At 36.3% G+C, this 19624-nt stretch overlaps 12 protein-coding genes and 3 pseudogenes across 15 annotated transcripts, besides 1 other annotated feature; 9 read left to right on the top strand and 6 right to left on the bottom strand.

The window, feature by feature from the left end:
• Window positions 1-181: 181 nt before the first annotated feature.
• On the top strand, window positions 182-529 carry TVAGG3_0587580 (protein of unknown function, DUF4108 family; the record flags this gene model as incomplete). The annotated part of the gene is made up of 1 exon (XM_051239376.1): window positions 182-529. One exon carries the CDS (start codon window positions 182-184, stop codon window positions 527-529), a length of 348 nt encoding a protein of 115 aa, XP_051097200.1.
• A 266-nt stretch (window positions 530-795) lies between these two features.
• Window positions 796-19474: a mobile genetic element.
• Window positions 1458-1906, top strand: TVAGG3_0587600 (annotated as a pseudogene). The gene has a single exon. A coding segment is annotated over exon 1 (449 nt).
• TVAGG3_0587610 (organellar and viral DNA polymerase type B) lies at window positions 2257-3198 on the bottom strand (the record flags this gene model as incomplete). Its single annotated transcript, XM_051239377.1, has 1 exon — window positions 2257-3198. One exon carries the CDS (start codon window positions 3196-3198, stop codon window positions 2257-2259), a length of 942 nt encoding a protein of 313 aa, XP_051097201.1.
• TVAGG3_0587620 (uncharacterized protein) lies at window positions 3987-4187 on the top strand (the record flags this gene model as incomplete). Its single annotated transcript, XM_051239378.1, has 1 exon — window positions 3987-4187. The coding sequence occupies one exon, from the start codon at window positions 3987-3989 to the stop codon at window positions 4185-4187; it is 201 nt and encodes a 66-aa protein (XP_051097202.1).
• Window positions 4216-4431, bottom strand: TVAGG3_0587630 (uncharacterized protein; the record flags this gene model as incomplete). The annotated part of the gene is made up of 1 exon (XM_051239379.1): window positions 4216-4431. A coding segment is annotated over one exon (216 nt), but the record flags the coding sequence as incomplete, so codon positions are not given.
• TVAGG3_0587640 (uncharacterized protein) lies at window positions 4617-4911 on the bottom strand (the record flags this gene model as incomplete). The annotated part of the gene is made up of 1 exon (XM_051239380.1): window positions 4617-4911. A coding segment is annotated over one exon (295 nt), but the record flags the coding sequence as incomplete, so codon positions are not given.
• On the top strand, window positions 5037-5413 carry TVAGG3_0587650 (annotated as a pseudogene). Its single transcript has one exon. A coding segment is annotated over exon 1 (377 nt).
• Window positions 5449-6033, top strand: TVAGG3_0587660 (uncharacterized protein; the record flags this gene model as incomplete). The annotated part of the gene is made up of 1 exon (XM_051239381.1): window positions 5449-6033. One exon carries the CDS (start codon window positions 5449-5451, stop codon window positions 6031-6033), a length of 585 nt encoding a protein of 194 aa, XP_051097205.1.
• On the bottom strand, window positions 6806-7069 carry TVAGG3_0587670 (uncharacterized protein; the record flags this gene model as incomplete). Its single annotated transcript, XM_051239382.1, has 1 exon — window positions 6806-7069. One exon carries the CDS (start codon window positions 7067-7069, stop codon window positions 6806-6808), a length of 264 nt encoding a protein of 87 aa, XP_051097206.1.
• TVAGG3_0587680 (uncharacterized protein) lies at window positions 7100-7345 on the top strand (the record flags this gene model as incomplete). Its single annotated transcript, XM_001330791.1, has 1 exon — window positions 7100-7345. One exon carries the CDS (start codon window positions 7100-7102, stop codon window positions 7343-7345), a length of 246 nt encoding a protein of 81 aa, XP_001330827.1.
• On the bottom strand, window positions 10161-10313 carry TVAGG3_0587690 (uncharacterized protein; the record flags this gene model as incomplete). The annotated part of the gene is made up of 1 exon (XM_051239383.1): window positions 10161-10313. One exon carries the CDS (start codon window positions 10311-10313, stop codon window positions 10161-10163), a length of 153 nt encoding a protein of 50 aa, XP_051097207.1.
• On the top strand, window positions 10751-11708 carry TVAGG3_0587700 (annotated as a pseudogene). Its single transcript has one exon. A coding segment is annotated over exon 1 (958 nt).
• TVAGG3_0587710 (uncharacterized protein) lies at window positions 13457-14306 on the top strand (the record flags this gene model as incomplete). Its single annotated transcript, XM_051239384.1, has 1 exon — window positions 13457-14306. A coding segment is annotated over one exon (850 nt), but the record flags the coding sequence as incomplete, so codon positions are not given.
• TVAGG3_0587720 (serine threonine-protein phosphatase family) lies at window positions 14311-14553 on the bottom strand (the record flags this gene model as incomplete). The annotated part of the gene is made up of 1 exon (XM_051239385.1): window positions 14311-14553. The coding sequence occupies one exon, from the start codon at window positions 14551-14553 to the stop codon at window positions 14311-14313; it is 243 nt and encodes an 80-aa protein (XP_051097209.1).
• Window positions 16838-17782, top strand: TVAGG3_0587730 (uncharacterized protein; the record flags this gene model as incomplete). Its single annotated transcript, XM_051239386.1, has 1 exon — window positions 16838-17782. One exon carries the CDS (start codon window positions 16838-16840, stop codon window positions 17780-17782), a length of 945 nt encoding a protein of 314 aa, XP_051097210.1.
• Window positions 19475-19624: the final 150 nt, after the last annotated feature.

The following is a 19624-nucleotide window of genomic DNA, read 5'->3' on the forward strand; positions in this document are numbered from 1 at the left end:
ATTCTTGGCAAATGTCAAAAATCTTTTAGATGTTCAGAACGGCGTATATACAAAGAAAAATTTTTTCTGAGTAAATTTTAAAAAAATATTTTTTTATCCGATAGAAAAGATGCAAAATTCATCTCAGTAAACAAGTACATGACAGAAGTCAAAGAAGAACTAGACCCATTCGCATATTTGAATGTTTACTTCTACCATTTTGAAAAGTCTACATTTGACAAAAGTTTGGAACATCGAACCAGTTAAGTTTGCTATTGTGACTAAAAATGGTGCGAAATTTGAAGACTTAGACATTGACGGTATGTTGACAGTCAAAGAAAATTTTGACAGAAAGTTCTCAAAACTCGAAGAAGGCAAAGCATACAAACTTGTTATACCTTATGAACCAAAGAAAGCAGACGACTATGAATATTATGAGTCTAAGATAGTTGAAGTTCAAGGTAAATTGGGTAAAAAGATTTTAGAGTCTAAGCCAGTGTTTGCTCCTAAAGAGGAAGAGAACATTGACATTGACCCAGAAATGTTCTAAAAATAAAATTTTATTTTTACATGTCAAAATTTCTTTTTCTCTGGTTCAGGTTCTTTCTTCTCTTCTTCTACTTTCTTTTCTTTCTTCTCTCTCTTCTTCTTCTTCTCTGGTGGAGTTATGTCAAACTTCTCAGAACCATATTTTGTAAAAGGTCTTTGTCCTTTAATAGCTCTTCTATTCTGTTTTCTATTTCATCTTCAAGAACAGCGCATGTGTCTTTTGCATTCTAAGAACTTTTGTTGGACTTCAGCTTTCCAATCGGCGTCATCTCTGTCAACAAGTCTGTCATTGACAAATTTTAAGACTTCTCTGCTTAATGTTTTATGGTTCTTGTCATATTCCCAGAAACAGAACTTTAGAACAAATTCACCTTTCTTGTTTACACTATGTAAGATTTTATGGTCTACAGATGTTTTGCTGTCGAAAAGCTTGTCTCGAATATAGATAGCGAAATCGCTAGACATTTCCTAAAAGATAAAATTTTTAATTTTTCTAAAAAATATGTTAGAAAAAAAGTTTGCTGACATTGACAAGAAATTTGAGAATGTTTTAAACAAGAACAAGAGGAAGTTAGAAAATGCTCAGATAAAGCCTATTACATGACAAGTTCTTATTTGCTCAGAATGGTATAACAGGTCTAATTGCACCACCTGGGTCGGGTAAGACTTTCACTTATCTTAAAATGGCTGCACAACAACAAGAACTAGATGAGAAGAAACCCATTCTATGAGTTAGTTGTTATTTGTAGTACTTTCTGGTCAATTTGACCAAACCGTCAATTCGTTCAAAGATATTAAAAAAGTCTAAGTTAGTATGTATAAAAGACTCTGAGTTGTTAGATTGGATAAAGAAGTACCAAAGAAGAGTTTTGAAGTACAATGCTATAAATGAGTATATAAATTCTAAGTTTAAAGACCCAAATGAGGAAATGCAGAGAATATTAGAGAAGAAACACTTCAGAAACAAACAGAAAGAGATAGAATACATTTCGAAGAAATTGCAATCTTACGATTGGAAGACTTACCCTCATAGATGTCTTCTTATCTTAGATGACTTTGCTTCTCATCCTTTGTTAAAGAATAGAGAACAAGACATGTGTCGAATTCTTAAGAAGCTCAGACACTTTAACATCTCAGTTGTCATTTGTGTACAGACAGCAAGAGTTTAAGTAAGGATGTAAAGAGAATACTTACTGACATTGTACTTTTCCCCGGATTGTCCGAAGACGATTTCATGGAACTTATGAAAGAGTCCATGGCAGGTAAGTTTGACAGACATGAACTATGGGAGAAGTACAAAGTCATACAAGACCCTCATACTTCTTTCAGAATTCATATCTACGCAAACAAAGTTCAAATTGTAAAAAGTCAAGCGTAAAAATAAAGAGTGCAATTTACTCTGCTTGTTTGAAGTTGTCAAAATACTCTGTTATTTTTCACTGTTTTCATAGAGTTTTGGCGACTGGGGTTTCTTCCCTACTCGCTGTTCTTCTTTCGGTTTTCCGAGGGAAGCAAGCATATGAGGAAATTCATGAAATTTCATACGGAATTCAATAAAAATAATGTTTATGTTAGAATGTTAGATCTAACATGTTTTCTAACATGTTTTCTAACATGGTCTAAAACATACAAAACTCATGAAATTTCATACGGAATTCAGCAAAAATAATGTTTATGTTAGAATGTTAGATCTAACATGTTTTCTAACATGTTTTCTAACATAACTATTTACAAGCGTTTTACATGGTATATGTTGCGATGGTTCATGACTCTAAACAATTTCGTAGCTTCTATTTCTTCTGTCAGTATGTCAAAAGTTTTAACGATACCGAAAGTTTCTTTATACTTCTTCTTGACGTCAGATAGAAGGAAATCGTCAGCAGTTGGATAGTTTTTGTTCAGAAATTCTAACATGTTCATTTTATCTTCTGCTGGTTTTTCTGCTTCTTTCTTTAAATCTGCATAGTCGTTTCGCATACGTTCTATCTCTTTGACGGAGTAGTTATATTTCCTCATTGCTGCTTTACATTTTGAACATTGCGGATTCATTTTTGCGTTATATTCTGAAACCTTACCTGCTAAAACAACTAAGGCGTCAATGGTTTTCTTCATCTCGAACATAGCGGGTCTTATTTGTTCGTTCCATACCTTACCCCTACTTTCTTTATCTCTTATTTCCCAAACACATTTTGCAACTAATGAAACAAAGTTGTCGTAGGTCTTAAATTCTTCGGATTTGTAAAGGTCAGAGATGTTCTTATATACCATGTCGCAATCTTTGTCCATAACCTTATGGTTGCAATGAAAACCAAGGAATTCATAATTTACCTTTCGTATGAACTTCTTTATTTCTACTGAGTCAGTTGCTTTGACTTCTATTTCGTCAAATTCGGGAATGGTTAGTTTTTGTTGTTGGATTTCAGGCAATTTGGGTAAATGGTCAATAATGTCCTGCATTTCATAAAGATACTGTTCATTTGTTTCATCTTTCGCACTACAGTCTAAATTACTTGTTAAAAGTTCTTGCTTTATCTTCTGGATTTTTGTTTCGAAAGTATATGAAGAAGGAATGAAGTTTTTCATCTCTACTAACATAGATGTTGGATTCATAACTAGCGAGTTTGGTGCTGTAGTTGTTTGAATTGTTGTTGTGCCGATTGTTGAAATCATGTCTTTTATACAAAATAAAAAAAATAAATAAAATAAAAAATAAAACTAATTTTATTTTTTATTTCGGGAAAATTCATGAAAATTCAAGAGTTTTAGACCATGTTAGAAAACGTGTTAGAAAACATGTTAGATCTAACATTCTAACATAAATTATATTTTTGGTGTAAATTTCATGAAAATTCAAGAGTTTTAGACCATGTTAGAAAACGTGTTAGAAAACATGTTAGATCTAACATTCTAACATAAACATTATTTTTGCTGAATTCAGCAACAAAATTCAAATTGTAAAAAGTCAAGCTTGAAAAATGTAAGTGTTTAGTCTTAGTAAGATGGTAGCTTCTTAAAGCAAATACCATTGCTGAGTTTTATGTACGTGAAGAGAAGTACAATGAATTCAATTACGAGTACAATTGCAATGACAACTAAGGCAACTATTTTTGTTTTGCCAGCAAGGGTACTTCTTCTCTTCCAATGGTTCGGCAGAACTATACTCACTCATGAGAAATGCCAAAACGGTTTAATAGAAAAAGTGTTATTTTTCATGTCCGAAGACTCGAAGGTGCAACACTTCCAAAATACCGACGAACTCAGAAGAGCAGCATGGCAGTATGTTCTTGACAACTTCTTTGAGTTCTCCAGGCACACCTTGGAAAATGCTGAAGAACTCCGACACAGAGAATTTGGAGAAATTGCACTCCAATACTACATTGACAAACAAAGGGTAAACAAAGGGTAAACAAAGGGTAAAATAAGACTAAAAACTTAAGGTTTAAAAAAGTGACATTTTTATGAGCTCCGAGTCACCGAGAAAACTTGGTCAGATGTTAGCAGCTTACTTCCCTGAGGAGGATGGAAGCGTTACATACGTAAGGTTCAAAAACAACGAACCTGGAATTGCGTACCAAATTCGCAATTACATGACCATGGAAGAGTACGAAAGGTTCCTACAAGAGAAACCAGCTCTAAACAACTCAGAAAAGAAAGAATAAAAAGTTTAACTCGTAATTGTTTATTTTTTTACTTGTATGGGCAAGCTGCAAGAATGAAGTCGACTATCTCAGTCTTTGTCTTGACCAGTTGGACTGCTCTTGTAAGCACGTCTGTTTTGCGGTCTCCAGCTGGTGTCTGACCTTCGTAATTGCGCATGTTCTTGAGAGCTCCAACTGTAAATGATTGTAGGATGAAGAGTCTCTCAGACTGCTTGAGGTAGTCTTCACGGTCACGAACCGAATCTGTGGTACGAGTCGAATCGGTCGATTTGAGGGAAGAGACTGAAAGCCTGTCATCTTCCATCGGGGCTGTGGCATACTCTTTGCGTAAGCGGTTCAGACCTTCTTCGAAGTCTTGGTCTCTCTTCGATTGAGATTGAGATTGAGATTGCTGGGGTGGAGCTTGCTGGAACAACCAAGGGTTGGGGAAGTAAGGCATAGGCTGAGGAGGAGGGTAGTTCGGGAAGCCTTGTGGGGGTAGTAACCTTGAGGTGGAAATTGGTAGTAACCTTGAGGTGGAAATTGGTAGTAACCTTGAGGTGGAAATTGTAGTAATTTGGTGAGGGACTTGCTGAGGAGACTGTTGTGGCGCTGGGGCTGTCGGTTCTTCTGGTTTGGGAATCGGCTCGGTTGGTGGGACGTCGGACATTCGTTTGTGTCCTGTCGGAAGGAAGAACTTTTTCTGTCGGACTTCGTTTGTGTCCTGTCGGAAGGAAGAACTTTTCTGAAGTTCGACGAAAAAGTTCTCAATTTTCGAAAATTTGAATGGTTTACGGACGGACAACTGGAAGAGTTCTTCCTGTCGTCGGGAAAATTTTTCCCTTTGTCCGGAAAATATTTTCCTGTCGGATGGAAGGACTCGGAATGCCAGAAGGATTTGACGAGGCAATTTACCTAATGAAATAAGTTGTGTAAAAGCTACTTGCGCAGGTCATGAAGCCCAAGGTCAAGTACACCACTATTTCTGGAAGGTCTACACTTCAGCTCGAGACTTCGACTGGAATTCCAATTCAAATACCAGACGGGACAGCCTACGATGGCATAAAGGACGCCAAAAGAGAAGCTCTTGTTAAGTTCTTTGCAAACGTCCATGGATAAAAATACCAAACAAGGAGAACCCCCTACCCCATATGAAATTGGCAATTCAGTCTCTCCTTCACTCTCTCGGGTCAGCCGTTTCTACATAACCTGTGAAGGCGACATCCAACCAGTTCAGTAAACCTTAACGTTTAGAGTAAAAACATTTTTTTTCATTTTTTGAATGAAGCAAGTTAAATTCGTCCCACACCAATCTCAATGGACCGATGAAGAGTTTCAAGCCATGGTTGAAGACGTTGAGAACGACATAGACGGCGAACTTGAAGGAGCTCAAATCACAATTGCAACCAAAATTGCACAAGTCAAGGAACAGATAGCTCCACTTAAAGCTACCAAAGCTACTCTTGACCTCATGGATAGTTACCGTTTAGATGTCAAGAGTGGAATAAGACATTTAAAATTAAAACTTCTAAACTACGAAGCTATACTCCAAAAGTTAGCAGAAATGAGAAGACTTTACCAGAGCTACTTACATGTAAGGGACTTACCTTCAAGCAGTCCGACCAAAGATGAATTTTCTGACATTGTCCCAATTTTGTCCGAAAGTCAGCTCAGATGTTTCGAACTGCTCCCAACATATCCAGAATATGAACGTTTGCCTGAACTCTTCCGCAATCTCAAAAAACGTTTTTTGGTTCTCATGTTCGAAACTTTTATCGGAAGAGACAACAAACGTTCAGAAGAAGAACAAGATATTATTTTAAACTTGTTGTATGACTTAACCGTCATAACAAGCTTTTTGAAGTAAAACCGTCATTCTCAAACCACTTCATTTTTTCGATGTCCGAACAAGCACCGAAGCCAAACTCAATGGAAGATGTCCTTTCAAGGTTGCCAGACAAGCGCCCAGTTCAAATTCAAATTTGCCCATTGAAAGCTCATCTGACAAACACCGTTAAGACTCTCCAAAGTAGTCTTATGAAGAGATGAAATCTAAAGTGATTCCTCATGAACCAAGCTTCCAATGAGAAATCCTGAACGATTTAGCGGAAACCTTGCGCATTTACGAGAGAGAGAACCGAGACCTTGCCAGACTCATCTACCGTTTCTTCGAAGAGATAGACGCCATCTGGAAGGTACTCGGAAAGGACAGAACATGCAACACCGTACTTCGTGAGTACCAAATTGAAGAAGGAATTGTCGAGGAAGAAGAGGAAGAAGAGGAAGAAGAGAAACACGAAGAAGAGAAACACGAAGAAAAAGGAAGTTTGGGCAACCCTTGTTGCCGATGACGCTTACGAAATTTCACAACCCTACCCATACAAAATCCGCAACAGGGGACCGGCAAGGTTCTTACCCCAGTCCTCAACAACTTGGGACACTTGAACTTACCCTTCGGAATTACGGTACAATTTCCATGGGAAGGCTTGTCGGTATGCAATGGGTTCCAAATCCAAACAAGAAGACGAGGGTCAGACACATTGACGGTGACAAGCTCAACAACCGTAAGGAGAACCTCGAGTGGTTCTAAGAGTAAAAAAATTTTATTTTAGGGGGAAACCCCAAGTAAATTTAAGTTTTTAGTTGCGTAAGCGGCTTAAATTAAGGATAATTTGGACAAGTAGTTCCTGACCTCTGAATAGGACTCTTTCGTCATCCCAGTTGCGTAGGAGGTCGTCCCAGAGGAGTTGGTAGAATTGCCAATCCAAGGACGATTTGTCCTCCCAGGCATTGAGGATGTACTGCTCGTAGAGTTTCATGACCTCTGCCTTGCACCAGACACCCTCTCCCTTGGAACGTAAGGCTTCTTCGAAGTGCTCGAATGCGATTGGCTGCTTGACCATCCGAAATGACACTTTTTGTCCGTTTGGTCAATGTTCGTGTCTCGTGCCATAGTCGACGAAAATACAGACAAACAGGTTATATATGAGTTTGAGACCAAGAATGGTGTAACTCGACCTGTCCGATTCAAAGACTCCGAGGGCGACCATGAAATTAAACGGAAATTAGCTAGGAAGGAATATAAAATGGACTGGTTGCCACCACCTCCACCTCCACCACCTTTACCTGTTCCTCAAGTAAATAAGCCTTTCCCGTTCCCAAGAATTCCCACATTTTAATTCAAATTCGAATAAAAATTTTTTATTTCATGCAATGTTTTATTTCTGTGCCGTCTTCAAGTATGCCCCAGTACTTACGCTTGGAGAGGACATGAACTTCGGTGAAAATTTTGTCCAATTTGAATTGACCCATCTTCTCACCGACCATTCCCATTTCAATGAGTTTGTTATACCCTTCTTCGTTCGTCATGAGTGCATCGATGTTCTCATAGTAAACCTTCACTTTGGATTTGACTTCGGAGAAGAATTTGTTGTACTGTCAAGGACTGCTTTTGCGAACTGAGGGTAAGACCAATGTTCGACAATAGGTTTTAATGTGGTTACTAAGCCACTTTGACCTTGAGTAAATTCGTACTTCAAAACAAAAGGAGAAAACCTTTCAACAAAGTTGTCGACCTTCTCATAATGTTTACTCTTCATCTCTTGAGGTTTTTTAATGGAATATCCCCATGTCGAATTCATAAGCAATTTGAGTGTCATTGCAAGTTTGGGGTTTGAAGCTTTCCTAATATCATACAGTTGTTGTATGACTTTTCCAACTGTATAGTTCCTTCCCGGGAACTCACCATCTTCGTTTGGAATTCCAGTTGGAATATATTGGACAAACCTCATGTACGCAGCGTTAAGGTCGACATAGTATATCTTTTCGTTTGAGTCGAACTTGTCGCAACCAATCGGTCCAGTTTCGTGGAAATTCAAGTGAGTCTCTTATCTTCTGAGAAACTTCTCCTGTTATCTCATAAACATCGTCGAAGCAACCTGTTTCATATAAAACCTTCTGACCTAACTCAGATGCTCTCCAATACAATTTGACGTCAATTGGATGTCTCAATGGAAGTTTGTTTATAGCATCTTGAAGTTCTTGCAACCTCATTGGAAGTTCTTCTGGTTCAGGTTGGTATCCGAACAATCCAACTCCTTTTGGAGCTGTGTACTTCTTTTGTGCTAGAACTTTGTCTGGAACAACTTTTGGTCTTACCAACAATGAAAAGTTTGTTTCGTCTTTTGGTACAAAAGTTTCTGTCAGCTTGTCATCTGGAATTGGTTCCAACAAACCTTTCTCGAAAAGAATTTAACAGCTCTGACAATGTTGCACTTACCTTTTCCGAACAATGGGTTTGTAAGACTTTCGTTCAACATGAAGTGGTTGTGGACAATTGCAATCTTCAACCATGGTAAATTGAACTCAACAACATAGTCGTCATGTGAAGAACCTTTAGCTGTAGGTATGTTGACTCGGATATTGACATTTGCCAACGGTGCAATTTTTGCCAATTGACCTCTGAGAATGTACCTTGTCTTCACACATGACTCAAGATACTTCATCTTCTCATCTGTAACAAGACCAGAGTTCCTGAGACATGTAAGAATGCAAGGTTCATTGACAATTGTTTCAATTGAATTGTAAATTCCATACCTTGTCAAGTCAATGTCAGACTTATTTATGAACGGGAAGTATCCAGCATGTTGTCTGACTGCTTGAGGGGTTAGGTTGGTACCATTCGAACTTGACACTTGCAATTCCTTCAATTGCATTCAAAATGTCTGAGTCGGAGTCAACCATTTGTTCTCTCTTTGTAGTCTTGAAAGCGTCAAGAAGTTGTGCGGCTGTTGTGACATTGCCATGTGCATAGTAAATGTGACCATCCAAATCTGTTATGGTCAATCTGAGATTGTATCCTTTCTTATTTCCGTCTTGAATTGCAGCAAGTACTCCCATGAAGCCTTCTTTGTTCTTTCCTTCGTCAAAGTTTACTGTAAAGGTTCGACCAGATGTAATTTGACTTCTAACTTCACGATACTTTCATATGCATATCTTGTTCTTTCCATGGGAGCATGACCATCCTCTGCACTACCTTTTTTCCTTCTCAAAGGATGCAATTGTTCGTCATGTTTCCAGTAGAACCTGGCAAAGCCGTCGTGTCCTTCAACTGAGGTTCACTAACATCGAAAGGCATGTCCATAAGACGTTCTTCTTCTAACCTCTCTAGTCTGTTTGGATAATTGGCGCGTGCTGTTTCAAGTCCATTTCGTAGGTCAGACCAGCCAGTTTGTCATAGACTTTTATGGGTCTTCCCTTCCTATATTTAAACTTCTTTGAAACTCTCCAACCATATCTTTCTAACTCTGCTTTTATTCTAGCAGACTTTCTATCCATTCTATATGGGGCATTTTTATAAAAATAAAAAAATATTTTTTTTCTTTACTTAACATAACCGCCTGCTACCAGAAGTCTTTGACGCCAACCCATACCAGCTAATGAAGGTTGACTTGGTTTAGTTTCCAAACTAAACTTTGGTTTTGGTTTATCTTCAGTTTTTGGCTCCCTTCTTCTATCTATCGGTCTTTCGTCACTTTTCGGTTCACCTGACTTTACTTCACTTGCAGGTATGGTTGTGTCGTCAACATCTTCATAAATATCATATGCCATTTGTTTTTGTTTTCCTTTCAACTTTTTGTGTTTGTTTGTAAAGTTTAGAATATTTCGACTCTAAGTCAATGAGATGTTCTATATAATGTTGGTCGGTGGTAGGGTAAAGTAAACTTTTCCATCTGTTGTCTCGAAAGCTCCTTCAGACTTCAATATTTTATTTGTGAGAGTCTGTTTCTTTTTTGAGATACTAGCCGTTCCATTTCTATGAAAAGTGACTTTATAGTTAGGGTTTGTATTCCAGACCTGGCACTTTCTATTATTGAATTTTTCTCTTCATCTGTAAGTTCTTTGACAGGTTTTGACAATGGTTCTGAACTTTTTGTTTGTGGTGTCAAATCTACCGTTTCAACTTCTTCGGTCATTTCATCTCAGTAAAAAATTTTAGTTTGGTTTGTTTTCAACTGGTTGTTGTTGTTTTTTAAGTCGGTCTAAAACTTCCTGAGGTATAGGAAGAACTTGACAAACACGTTGTGTAACTGCTGGAAGTCGACAAATCCATCTTGAACCCATTTGTCTCAATGCTGTATTGTTCATTTCATCTCAGTAAAAAATTTACATTCCCCACGTTTGAGGCGGTTGCGGTTGGTTATTGTTTACCCACTGTTGTGCATGGTTATATCCTCTGTTAAAGAATCTTTCACCTTGGTCCATATAGTGTCCTGCTTGGTTATAGTAGTCATTTGCTTTGTTATAATAGTTTCCTGCTTGTCTTCCTACATTGTCCATCCATCCTTGAACTTTTCCTCTTGTTTCAGGATTTGGAATAAGATTTGTTGCATCTCGTGCTACATCCCAACCTTTCTGTACAGTTTGTATAATAGGTTGTGCTTTCTCTTTAAGTATACCTAATGTACTCAAAATCTTCCTTCCAACTCCAAATACACCTCTGGCTATTGTTCCCACCGCGGGCAAAAATCTGGATGCAACTCCTGCTAATGCGCCAAATAAACCCATTTCTTATGGGTTAAAAAATGACGAATCCAAACAAGGACCCCTATGTTTCTAAAGCGACAAAGAAAGCACTCATGATAAAAATCTTTAGTTCAACACCAAATGCTTGGTTTATGGATATCTTGGAAAACATTCCGAGAGTTAGAACAGATGGACCTCCATACTGGCTAATATTTGTCGGTCAAAACACAAGATACTGTGAAGCCATACCATTACAGTCCAAAAATATTTTAGATGTGAAAACTGCTTTGACAATATTCGTTGACAAATACCATCCAACAAAACTGACATCTGACTGTGAAAGTTCTTTCAAATCAGATGATGTAAAAAACTATCTGCGTTCAAAAAATGTAAACCAATATTTCATTGTCGACCAAAACCATTCTGCTCTTGGTGTCATTGACAGTTGTATAAAAATCTTAAGAGACTTAAACCAACCACAAGGTGGTGAGGTAGATGAAATGTCATATGACGACAAGTATAGACATTTCTCCATGGCAAAGATGAGACAAGTTTTAAATATTTACAATACCCGTAAACAAAAAGGTTTGGGAAACCACTCCCCGAAGAAATGAAAAACAACCCTGACTTAGAGAAAGACTATATATTTAATAGTTTAGTCAAAAGAGACAAACAAGAAAGAATGCCAGGCTTCAAACTTAAGAAAGGTGACAAAGTAAAAATAGAAATACCTAAACGCGACCCATATGAAAATACTATTGACTATGACAACAATGGGAACTCGACAGGTACTCGCATTCGTGTTCGTAAAAATAGAAGAAAGTATACAAGAGAATATTATGAAGTTTTAGGCAAACATGGCAAAATGTACAGACTGCAAGCAAAGATAAAACTACTATTGTCAGACCTCGTTTCAAACTTGTTAAGGTTCAAGGTGGTATACTTTCAAAGACAGTTCCTAACAAATATAAGACAACTCCTGACGAATATGCTAAAGAAGTTGAAAATGACGACTAAGCAATTCCATGCGTAAACTGTCATGTAAGGTGGCATGTAGTCTTTACTCTGTCCCGTTGTTTGCGTATATCCTGCAACGCGATGTGTATGGTCTCCTTCTCCCTGAGTGTCATCCCAGTAACAATTTATAGCAAACTTAACGTCGTCTTTAACATCATATCCTTTACCTTTTGTCATTCCTGTCCAATCCCAATATCTATGCTTATGCCAACCTTCTCGAGATGTAGTTAAACTTACGTAGTGACTATGCGCAGGTAGGTTTTCACCTGAAATCGTTTTACTTCCACCTGTTTCCTTTGAAGAGTTTGCACAATACAAAAACCTGTCGACTATTTGTTCCCATGCACCAACACCAAACATTGCTTGAGGACCTCTTGCTTCCATTGACGTGTAAATAGAACCTACTGGGTTCATGAAATCAAACATATGAGATATTATAGGATTGTCTCTTTTGAACTTAAAATATAGTGCAACCATTTCAGGTTTCTTCTGGTTTGTGTCAGAATATTTTTTATAATATAATCTTATGTTTTCAGGGTAGGTAAAGTCTTGACTATAATATTTATTTCTGTCATCTGTATAATAGTATACTATTCTCGTTTTTTCTATTGCATTATATCTTTTATATCTATAAAAATCTAAATAGAATGTTTGCTTTTTTGGGTCTGCGTGTAGTGTTCTGACGTCAACACCATAGTCATAATAGTATGGTGCTGGAGCTGGGTCAGGCAATGTCATATCTGCCATTTCATAAACTCTTAAATATTTCTTTTGTTCGTCTCCATAGAAGTTTAAGTAGCAGTTGTTGTCTAATGGAACTTTAACTTGTGTACCATCGTTCTTTTTATAGCTTACATACATTTCATTGTTATTTTTCGGAATGAGTTTACACCGTATACCATTTCTTAAAGACTGTACAAACTCCCATCTAAAATATTTGTTTTCTTCATAGATAGAAAAGTCACCAACAATAGTTTCAATATTTTTTGTTGTTCCAACTAAACTTTGGTATATTTCATTGACATATGTTTTATCTGCTTTTGTCTCTAATGTTTCTTGTAAGTTTGTTATATTTGCAATGGTATGTGTATGTCCAACGGCACTTTTACTGTTTAAGGTTTCTTGTAAGTTTGTTATATTTGCAATGGTATGTGTATGTCCAACGGCACTTTTACTGTTTAAGGTTTCTTGTAAGTTTGTTATATTTGCAATGGTATGTGTATGTCCAACGTCACTTTTCCTGTTTAAGGTTTCTTGTAAGTTTGTAATATTTGCAATGGTATGTGTATGAGTCTTTTTAGAATATTCGTTTTCAGCTCTTGTCACTTCACTTGACATTTTATTGTCAACATATGTTTTGTCCGCTAGTTCAGGATGAGTATGTTCTTTTGTTGCATATGTTGCATCTGCTCTGTCATGTTCTTCTTGAACTTTTTCAATGACATACTCTTTTCAGCTTTGTTGTCAACATCTGCTTTCAAAAGAAGTTCATCTATAGGTTTCTCGTTTAAAGTTCTTTTTGTTGGATTTATACAAACAGTATGGTTCTTACTGTCTTGAAACAGAAACTCGTCTGTCAATGGGTTTATCGTCAGTTTTAAGTTTCCTTCTTTCAATGACTCAGATATCTTAGAATAGTTTGAAAAGTTTGTTGTGTTCTTATTTAGAGCTTGCAAAATGAGTTGTCGGTTGTGTTGTATTTCTCTCATAGACGCTGTTTCTTTCGACATTTTTATTCTAGATAAAATATGCTTTCAATAGAAAAAGAAAATTCTAGAGTTGCTACAACTAAACCATTAGATGAACTTTTTACCAATGTCGGTCAAAAGTTTGAGACAGAGACCGTAAAGCATGAAGGCTATCGTTTTGACTACCCGTTAAGATGGCTAAGAGACCCATCCGTCACAAAAGCTATTGGCTTTCGTAGAATGAAGTTCATTTCAGAAGCCATACATGGTTTCCCATTTACGGTCGCTTTTGAAATTCGATACTATAACAAAGAGAAACGTACGTATGAGAAATTTGAACAGGGAAAACTTTTACAAGTGAATTTGCTTGTAAACTTAGAAACAACTCTTCAAGCTTTTCAAGAAAAAATAAACGATATCTATCTCGAATATGCAAAACAGTACAACATTGACGAAGGAGAGTACCATCTCGATATTATATATGACAGGAAAAATGCAACTGTTAAAATCAATAGAATAGAAGACCTTGGAGAAGACGTTTATATTTCTACAAAATATAACAACTTGGCATGGTATAGGTTTCTGAGGATGTTAAATCAGCCTGCAGAATATCCAGTACACCCGGACTTTTATGAAGTCGAAAACCCTAATGGAACATATGAAAATGTTTTCGACTCAGATGCTATTATAGTTCATGCTTCATTTTCTGGCGCCCAAAACTCTTTTTTATGCTTGGCAAATGACTTTTACGAAAAACCTACAAAGCTATATGAACCACCGAGTGGAAGTATTTCAGACTTTCAAGTATGGTTTACAACAGATGGAAGAAAGAGAATAATTCCATTATACCATGTGTTTTACTTAGAACTTAGTTTCATATACAACTACTATCGAACGGTAAAAAATATAATTTTTTAATACGGTTGAGGTGTTGGATTTGGTTGCCAACTAGACTGTGGTGCAGGTTCAGGCTGTTGTATAACAGGAGCTTGTTCTTCTGGTTCAGGGTCTTTAGGTATAATACCAACGAACTGACCTACTCTTTTACCAATATTTTTGACACCGTTCCATACTCCTCTTCCGACAGATTTTATTCCATTCCATATACCTCTTCCAACTCTTCTGAAGAAGTTTCCAATACTACTGAAGAAACCCATTTTACTATATGTAAAAATCTAATGTCCACCTAGTCTCTTACGTTTCCTTCTGAGTTCCATAGCATTTTTTAACTGGAGCTCATACATTCTATTTCTCCTCTGGTAGAAAACATACTCTGGGTCAACTCCTGTGTTCGCGTCATCTGCATAGAGTTTTTATATCCCACTTCAGGGTTTGTATAAAACTCTTTCCATCTCATATTTGCATACCATGGTGGCAAACCTAACGCAGCGTCATTTGACATGGCAGTTTGCATGTACATCTGTTGGCACTTGACCATAGTTTGCCATTGCAGTTTGTATTCTAACTTCATTTGGAATATTCTCTGGGTTTGGTTGTCAGGTTGCTGTGCATTCGCTAAGTTCTGTGCGTCCATTTAATATTAGATAAAAATATCTCTTACGAGTACATATACTGGACATTTGCAGGCATTGGTTCATCTTCATATTCTCTATATCTTTCTGCCACGTCAAATAAGTAAATGACACAATGAAAAAAACCTAAAACAAGTAGTCCTATTTCAAACCACATTTACTTACCAATAAAATTTCTTTGTTATTGACACTTTCTCCGGTTTATAGGACCTCTCTCATATTCTATCTTATCGTATCTAAACTCATAGTCATGTATGTCTCTAACCATCTCATGACACTTTCCAACCACTTTTATCGGATGAAAGTAAAAGCATGGATGGTTATGTACAACGTCTAAAGTTTCTAAAGAGTCTCTCAAAGTCCAGTCTACTTGGTATTGAAAATCATATGTGTTATAGAACGGCGGGTCTACTATAAAGAAGAACATTTTTCCTTGTCTTTATATTTTTCATACAACTCTGTCCAACGACATCTCACAAACTCTATACCCAGTAGTTATTTTTCTATGTTCTCTTTGAAAACCTTTGTATAGTTAAGATATAAAACTTTGACATAAGTGTTTCAATGTTCATGAACTCTTATAGAACCACTATACAATAGTCTAGAAGATATACTATCCCAGTCAATATACTCTGCTTTTTTCAAAACCTCTCTGACAGTATTTTTCTTATCTAATGGTATACGTTCCATCTTACCTATAGGTATCTTTTCTTTTAACTCTTTCAATATTTTGTTTGTGTCTGGTATATGTTTGAGACGGTTCATATAGTTGTCGAAGTCATTGCATATAATCTTTGAGTCAGGAAATACAGTATGGCACAAATGAGATATATAGAAACTTCCACCGAACAAATCTACAAATGTTAGACCAATCGGTAGTTTCTTAAGTTCTCTCAATAGAATATCTTTACATCTACTCTTATTTCCAAAGAAGGGTAACGGTGGTTTTGTAAAATTCATTTTATATATATATAATAAAAATGTTTTTACCTGAAAAGTGACAGAAAAGTGACAAAACATGAAAACATATATATTTTGTGAAAAGCTCCTGGAAGACCCGTATATAAGAACTTCATTTATACTAAACATCTTCAGGGGCTAGAGGGGCGCAGCCCTGGAAGCCCCACTACCTTTTTTTTTTTTTTTTTTTCTAACTCTCGCTGCATTCGCCGAAAGAACAAGAAGACATTCGCAATCACATCTCAACTTGAATAAAACTCTAATATTTCTTTATAATAGTACTCTACTCATTCATAAACTCACCAATAATATATCGTGACACAATTTTTATATTCATATTTCGATATTTGAATTAGTTATATAAGATGTCATACTATAAGTTGTGAGATATTCATATATTATATATATAATATTGTTATATAAAGGCTATATAATATGCGCATAAGAATATTTGATCTAAATATTGACTTTTGATAAATTTATAATGTGAATAACTTGGGTCCAAAAATATTTTCCATTCATTGCTACACTTTTAGATGCGCACATATATAGCGCATCTGCCCCTAAAAGATCAGGTCTGAATATCAACCTTTGCCACTGCATACTGTTCAAAAGGACGATCGTGGTATGGGAAAAATTCACCTCACATGGTATCGTCTCCAGCAAAACGAATGCGTTAGGGAAGGTTTTGCATATTCGACAATCAAGCCAAAACAGGAGAAAAAGACTAAAAAATTACTCATTCACTTTACTAAGCTCCTCATCTGTTTGCGGAACTTATATAAACATTGCTGATTTCAAAGATGGATTACCTCATCCCGTCGAATTTGAAGCTAACTTACCGTTTGACGATATTTTAGCACTTCAGGCTTTCGACCTTTATCCTAATCGTGAATGCGGAGAGTTAGAATGTAAATTTTACGTAAAGTCCAAAGGGCTTGTTTGGTGCATGGTTGACCCAATGAATGTTAAGATGTATAAAGAATATGTTGAAGGTCAGAGCATTAATTTCACAACCGATAAGAATTTATCATCAATGTTCAGACATGCATTCACACAAATTAACAATGAAGCAGAAATTATAAATAAATTTAACATAACGACTTCAACTGTAGGAGGTCAGAAGGTTAAATCACTCGATGTAGATAAAGGAATGTGCAACCTTCAGTGTGTGGGAATGACAGTCTTAATGTTGAAATCAAATATGTACGGTTTTGGTGTAAATCAAACGACTCAGGAAAAGATTCATGAAATATTCAGTACTCCTCAAATTATTCCTTCTCAACAGCTTGATTATAACGCTTTCCCGATTGCTGCCTCAGCTGCTGGTATTCAATCAACAATCAACATGCCAGTAACTAACACAACATGCATAAGTATAATGTTCCCCAAACATGATAACGATTATACAGTATTTGAGAACCCAATTTATACAAACCTTCAGCTTACCGTTAATGGAAAGAACATGCCAGACGAGCCGGTTGATTCAACAGGTGCTCGTTTCTTACAACAAAATTTGGTAGCTTCTGACTTATCAGGAGGTTTGGAATGCACTAAAGAATTTGAAGATTCTATTGTAATGGCAAGAAATACCCCATCGGGTCAGAAATATCAAAACTGCTTAAGTGATGGTACATCGTTTATGTGGAACGTTCAGTGTGAAAGAAATAACGCCGGATATACTTTCGACGGCATTGATTCAGACGGTCAGAATATACCAATACAAATTAAAGGAAACCCATTATATACGGGAGAGAATGATACATATTATAACTTCAATAACGGTGTATCAAGACCTCCAGCACCTCAGATATGGTTATGTAGAGATACATATTTCCTAGTTTCCTCACAAGGCGTAAAGTATATCGGTAATGACACACCACCAGGTAAATAAGAAACTAAATATTAAGAACTGAAATTTTATTTTTACATAAATGTTCAAAGTTGATTTATCGAAGTTTGACAGAAATGATGTGAAAATTGGTGACTATCAGTTTATAACGGATGATAAGGGAGCGTTAAAGGTGGTCAAAAATGAAAAAATTATTGCTGAGTATAATGGTACCGAATGGTTATTTAATGGTAAAAGTATTTCTGCTATGTGGGAAGCTTTAGAAAATCATTATCAAGCAATCAACAGTTTGGTTAAAAATAATTAAGTTTAAGCCGCTTTGCGGCGGAGAAACTTTAGTTTCTTTTTTTAAAAAATTTATTTTTTATTTTCTATAAAAAGACATGAACACCATTAACGAAAATCTTTTGAGTTCGGAAATTTCACACGAGGAAAAATGCACTTCATGCATTTCGTCGCAAAGCGACTTAGACTTAATGTTAGAGGAAGAATTAAAGCAATACGATATTTGTCAAATACAGGACCAGCGAAAGAATTCGAAGAGAAAAAACGTTTTGGGATGCGGTGATAAAAATATAACGTTAAACATTATTGATGGTCATTATTTCATTGAAGAAAGAACAAATATTACTAAATCATTTTGTATCCATAAATACTTATACGGAGAGGATATACCATTATCATACCAAAATAGGACTTATTCAAAAAGTAAGGGTTGGGCAACAGACAAAAGAGAAGACAGATTTTTAATGTCCGGAGCTTTAATAAGATTGTTAATATGCATCGATAAGGTGAATGTTAAATTAAATAAACCCTGCGTATGTTTTAAACCAATGACATGGAATGATTTTAGCACAGTTCAAACATGTTTTCATAAAGATATAAAGGATGTAGAGGATGTAGACCTTCACTACAATCCTGAATTTTGCACACGATTGATGAGGAAATCATTTAAAACTGAAAAAGACGAACAAACTACATACTGGTACGCTGATTTTGAATCTGATGTTTCAGGTGAGATTCATAAACCCTTTATGGTATGCCTTCAGAACTCATCAGGAACTAAAACAAAAACTTTTAAAGGTGAAGATTGCGCGTATGAATTCCTTAAATTCCTTCCCGATAAAGCAATAGTTTATTTTCACAATCTTGCATATGATTTACGTATGTTTTGTCATAAAGGAGAAATGCAACACATGCTTCAGAAAGGAACTAAAATAATGAATTCAACGTTAACATTTGAAAATAAAGTTTTACAGTTTAGGGATACATTACCGATTTTAAATTGTAAGTTATCCCAAATTCCTTCAATGTTTAATTTAAATAGTGGAAGAAAGGAAGTATTCCCGTATAAGTATTACACACTTGAAAGATTAAAAGAGAATAAAGGAGTGATTAAAGAATGTGGAAAGGATGAAGATAAAATATGGAATGATGAGGATATGAAGTTATTTATTTCAAACATTGACGCTATCCCTAACTGCAGAATCGATGAAGAACATTTCGATATGTACGTTTACGCTGAATTTTACTGTCAGCAGGATGTAAAAATATTAAGGTTAGGATTTAATAAATTCTGTCATGATTTCACAAAAGAATTTAGACTTTCACCTTTAGACCACGTTAGCATTTCATCACTTGCTAACGAAGTGTTTCGACAGCGTGTATATCTTCCGAACGGTAACCTTTACGAATATTCTGGAGTAGTTCAAAAATTTATACAAAAAGCTGTATATTTTTATAAATACTCGGCCCTGAGGATTGTATTTGCAGGCTCTGGCCTTTGCTTGGGCCAGAGCTTCGTATGGGAACTCTCTCGGGGCTGGTTTCCTCTCCGGCCGCCCCGAATCAGGGCGGTCTTTGAAGAAACCGGCCCCGAGGATG

This window comes from Trichomonas vaginalis, chromosome II (genome assembly GCF_026262505.1).
Source record: "Trichomonas vaginalis G3 chromosome II, whole genome shotgun sequence".
NCBI classification, from domain to species: domain Eukaryota; phylum Parabasalia; order Trichomonadida; family Trichomonadidae; genus Trichomonas; species Trichomonas vaginalis.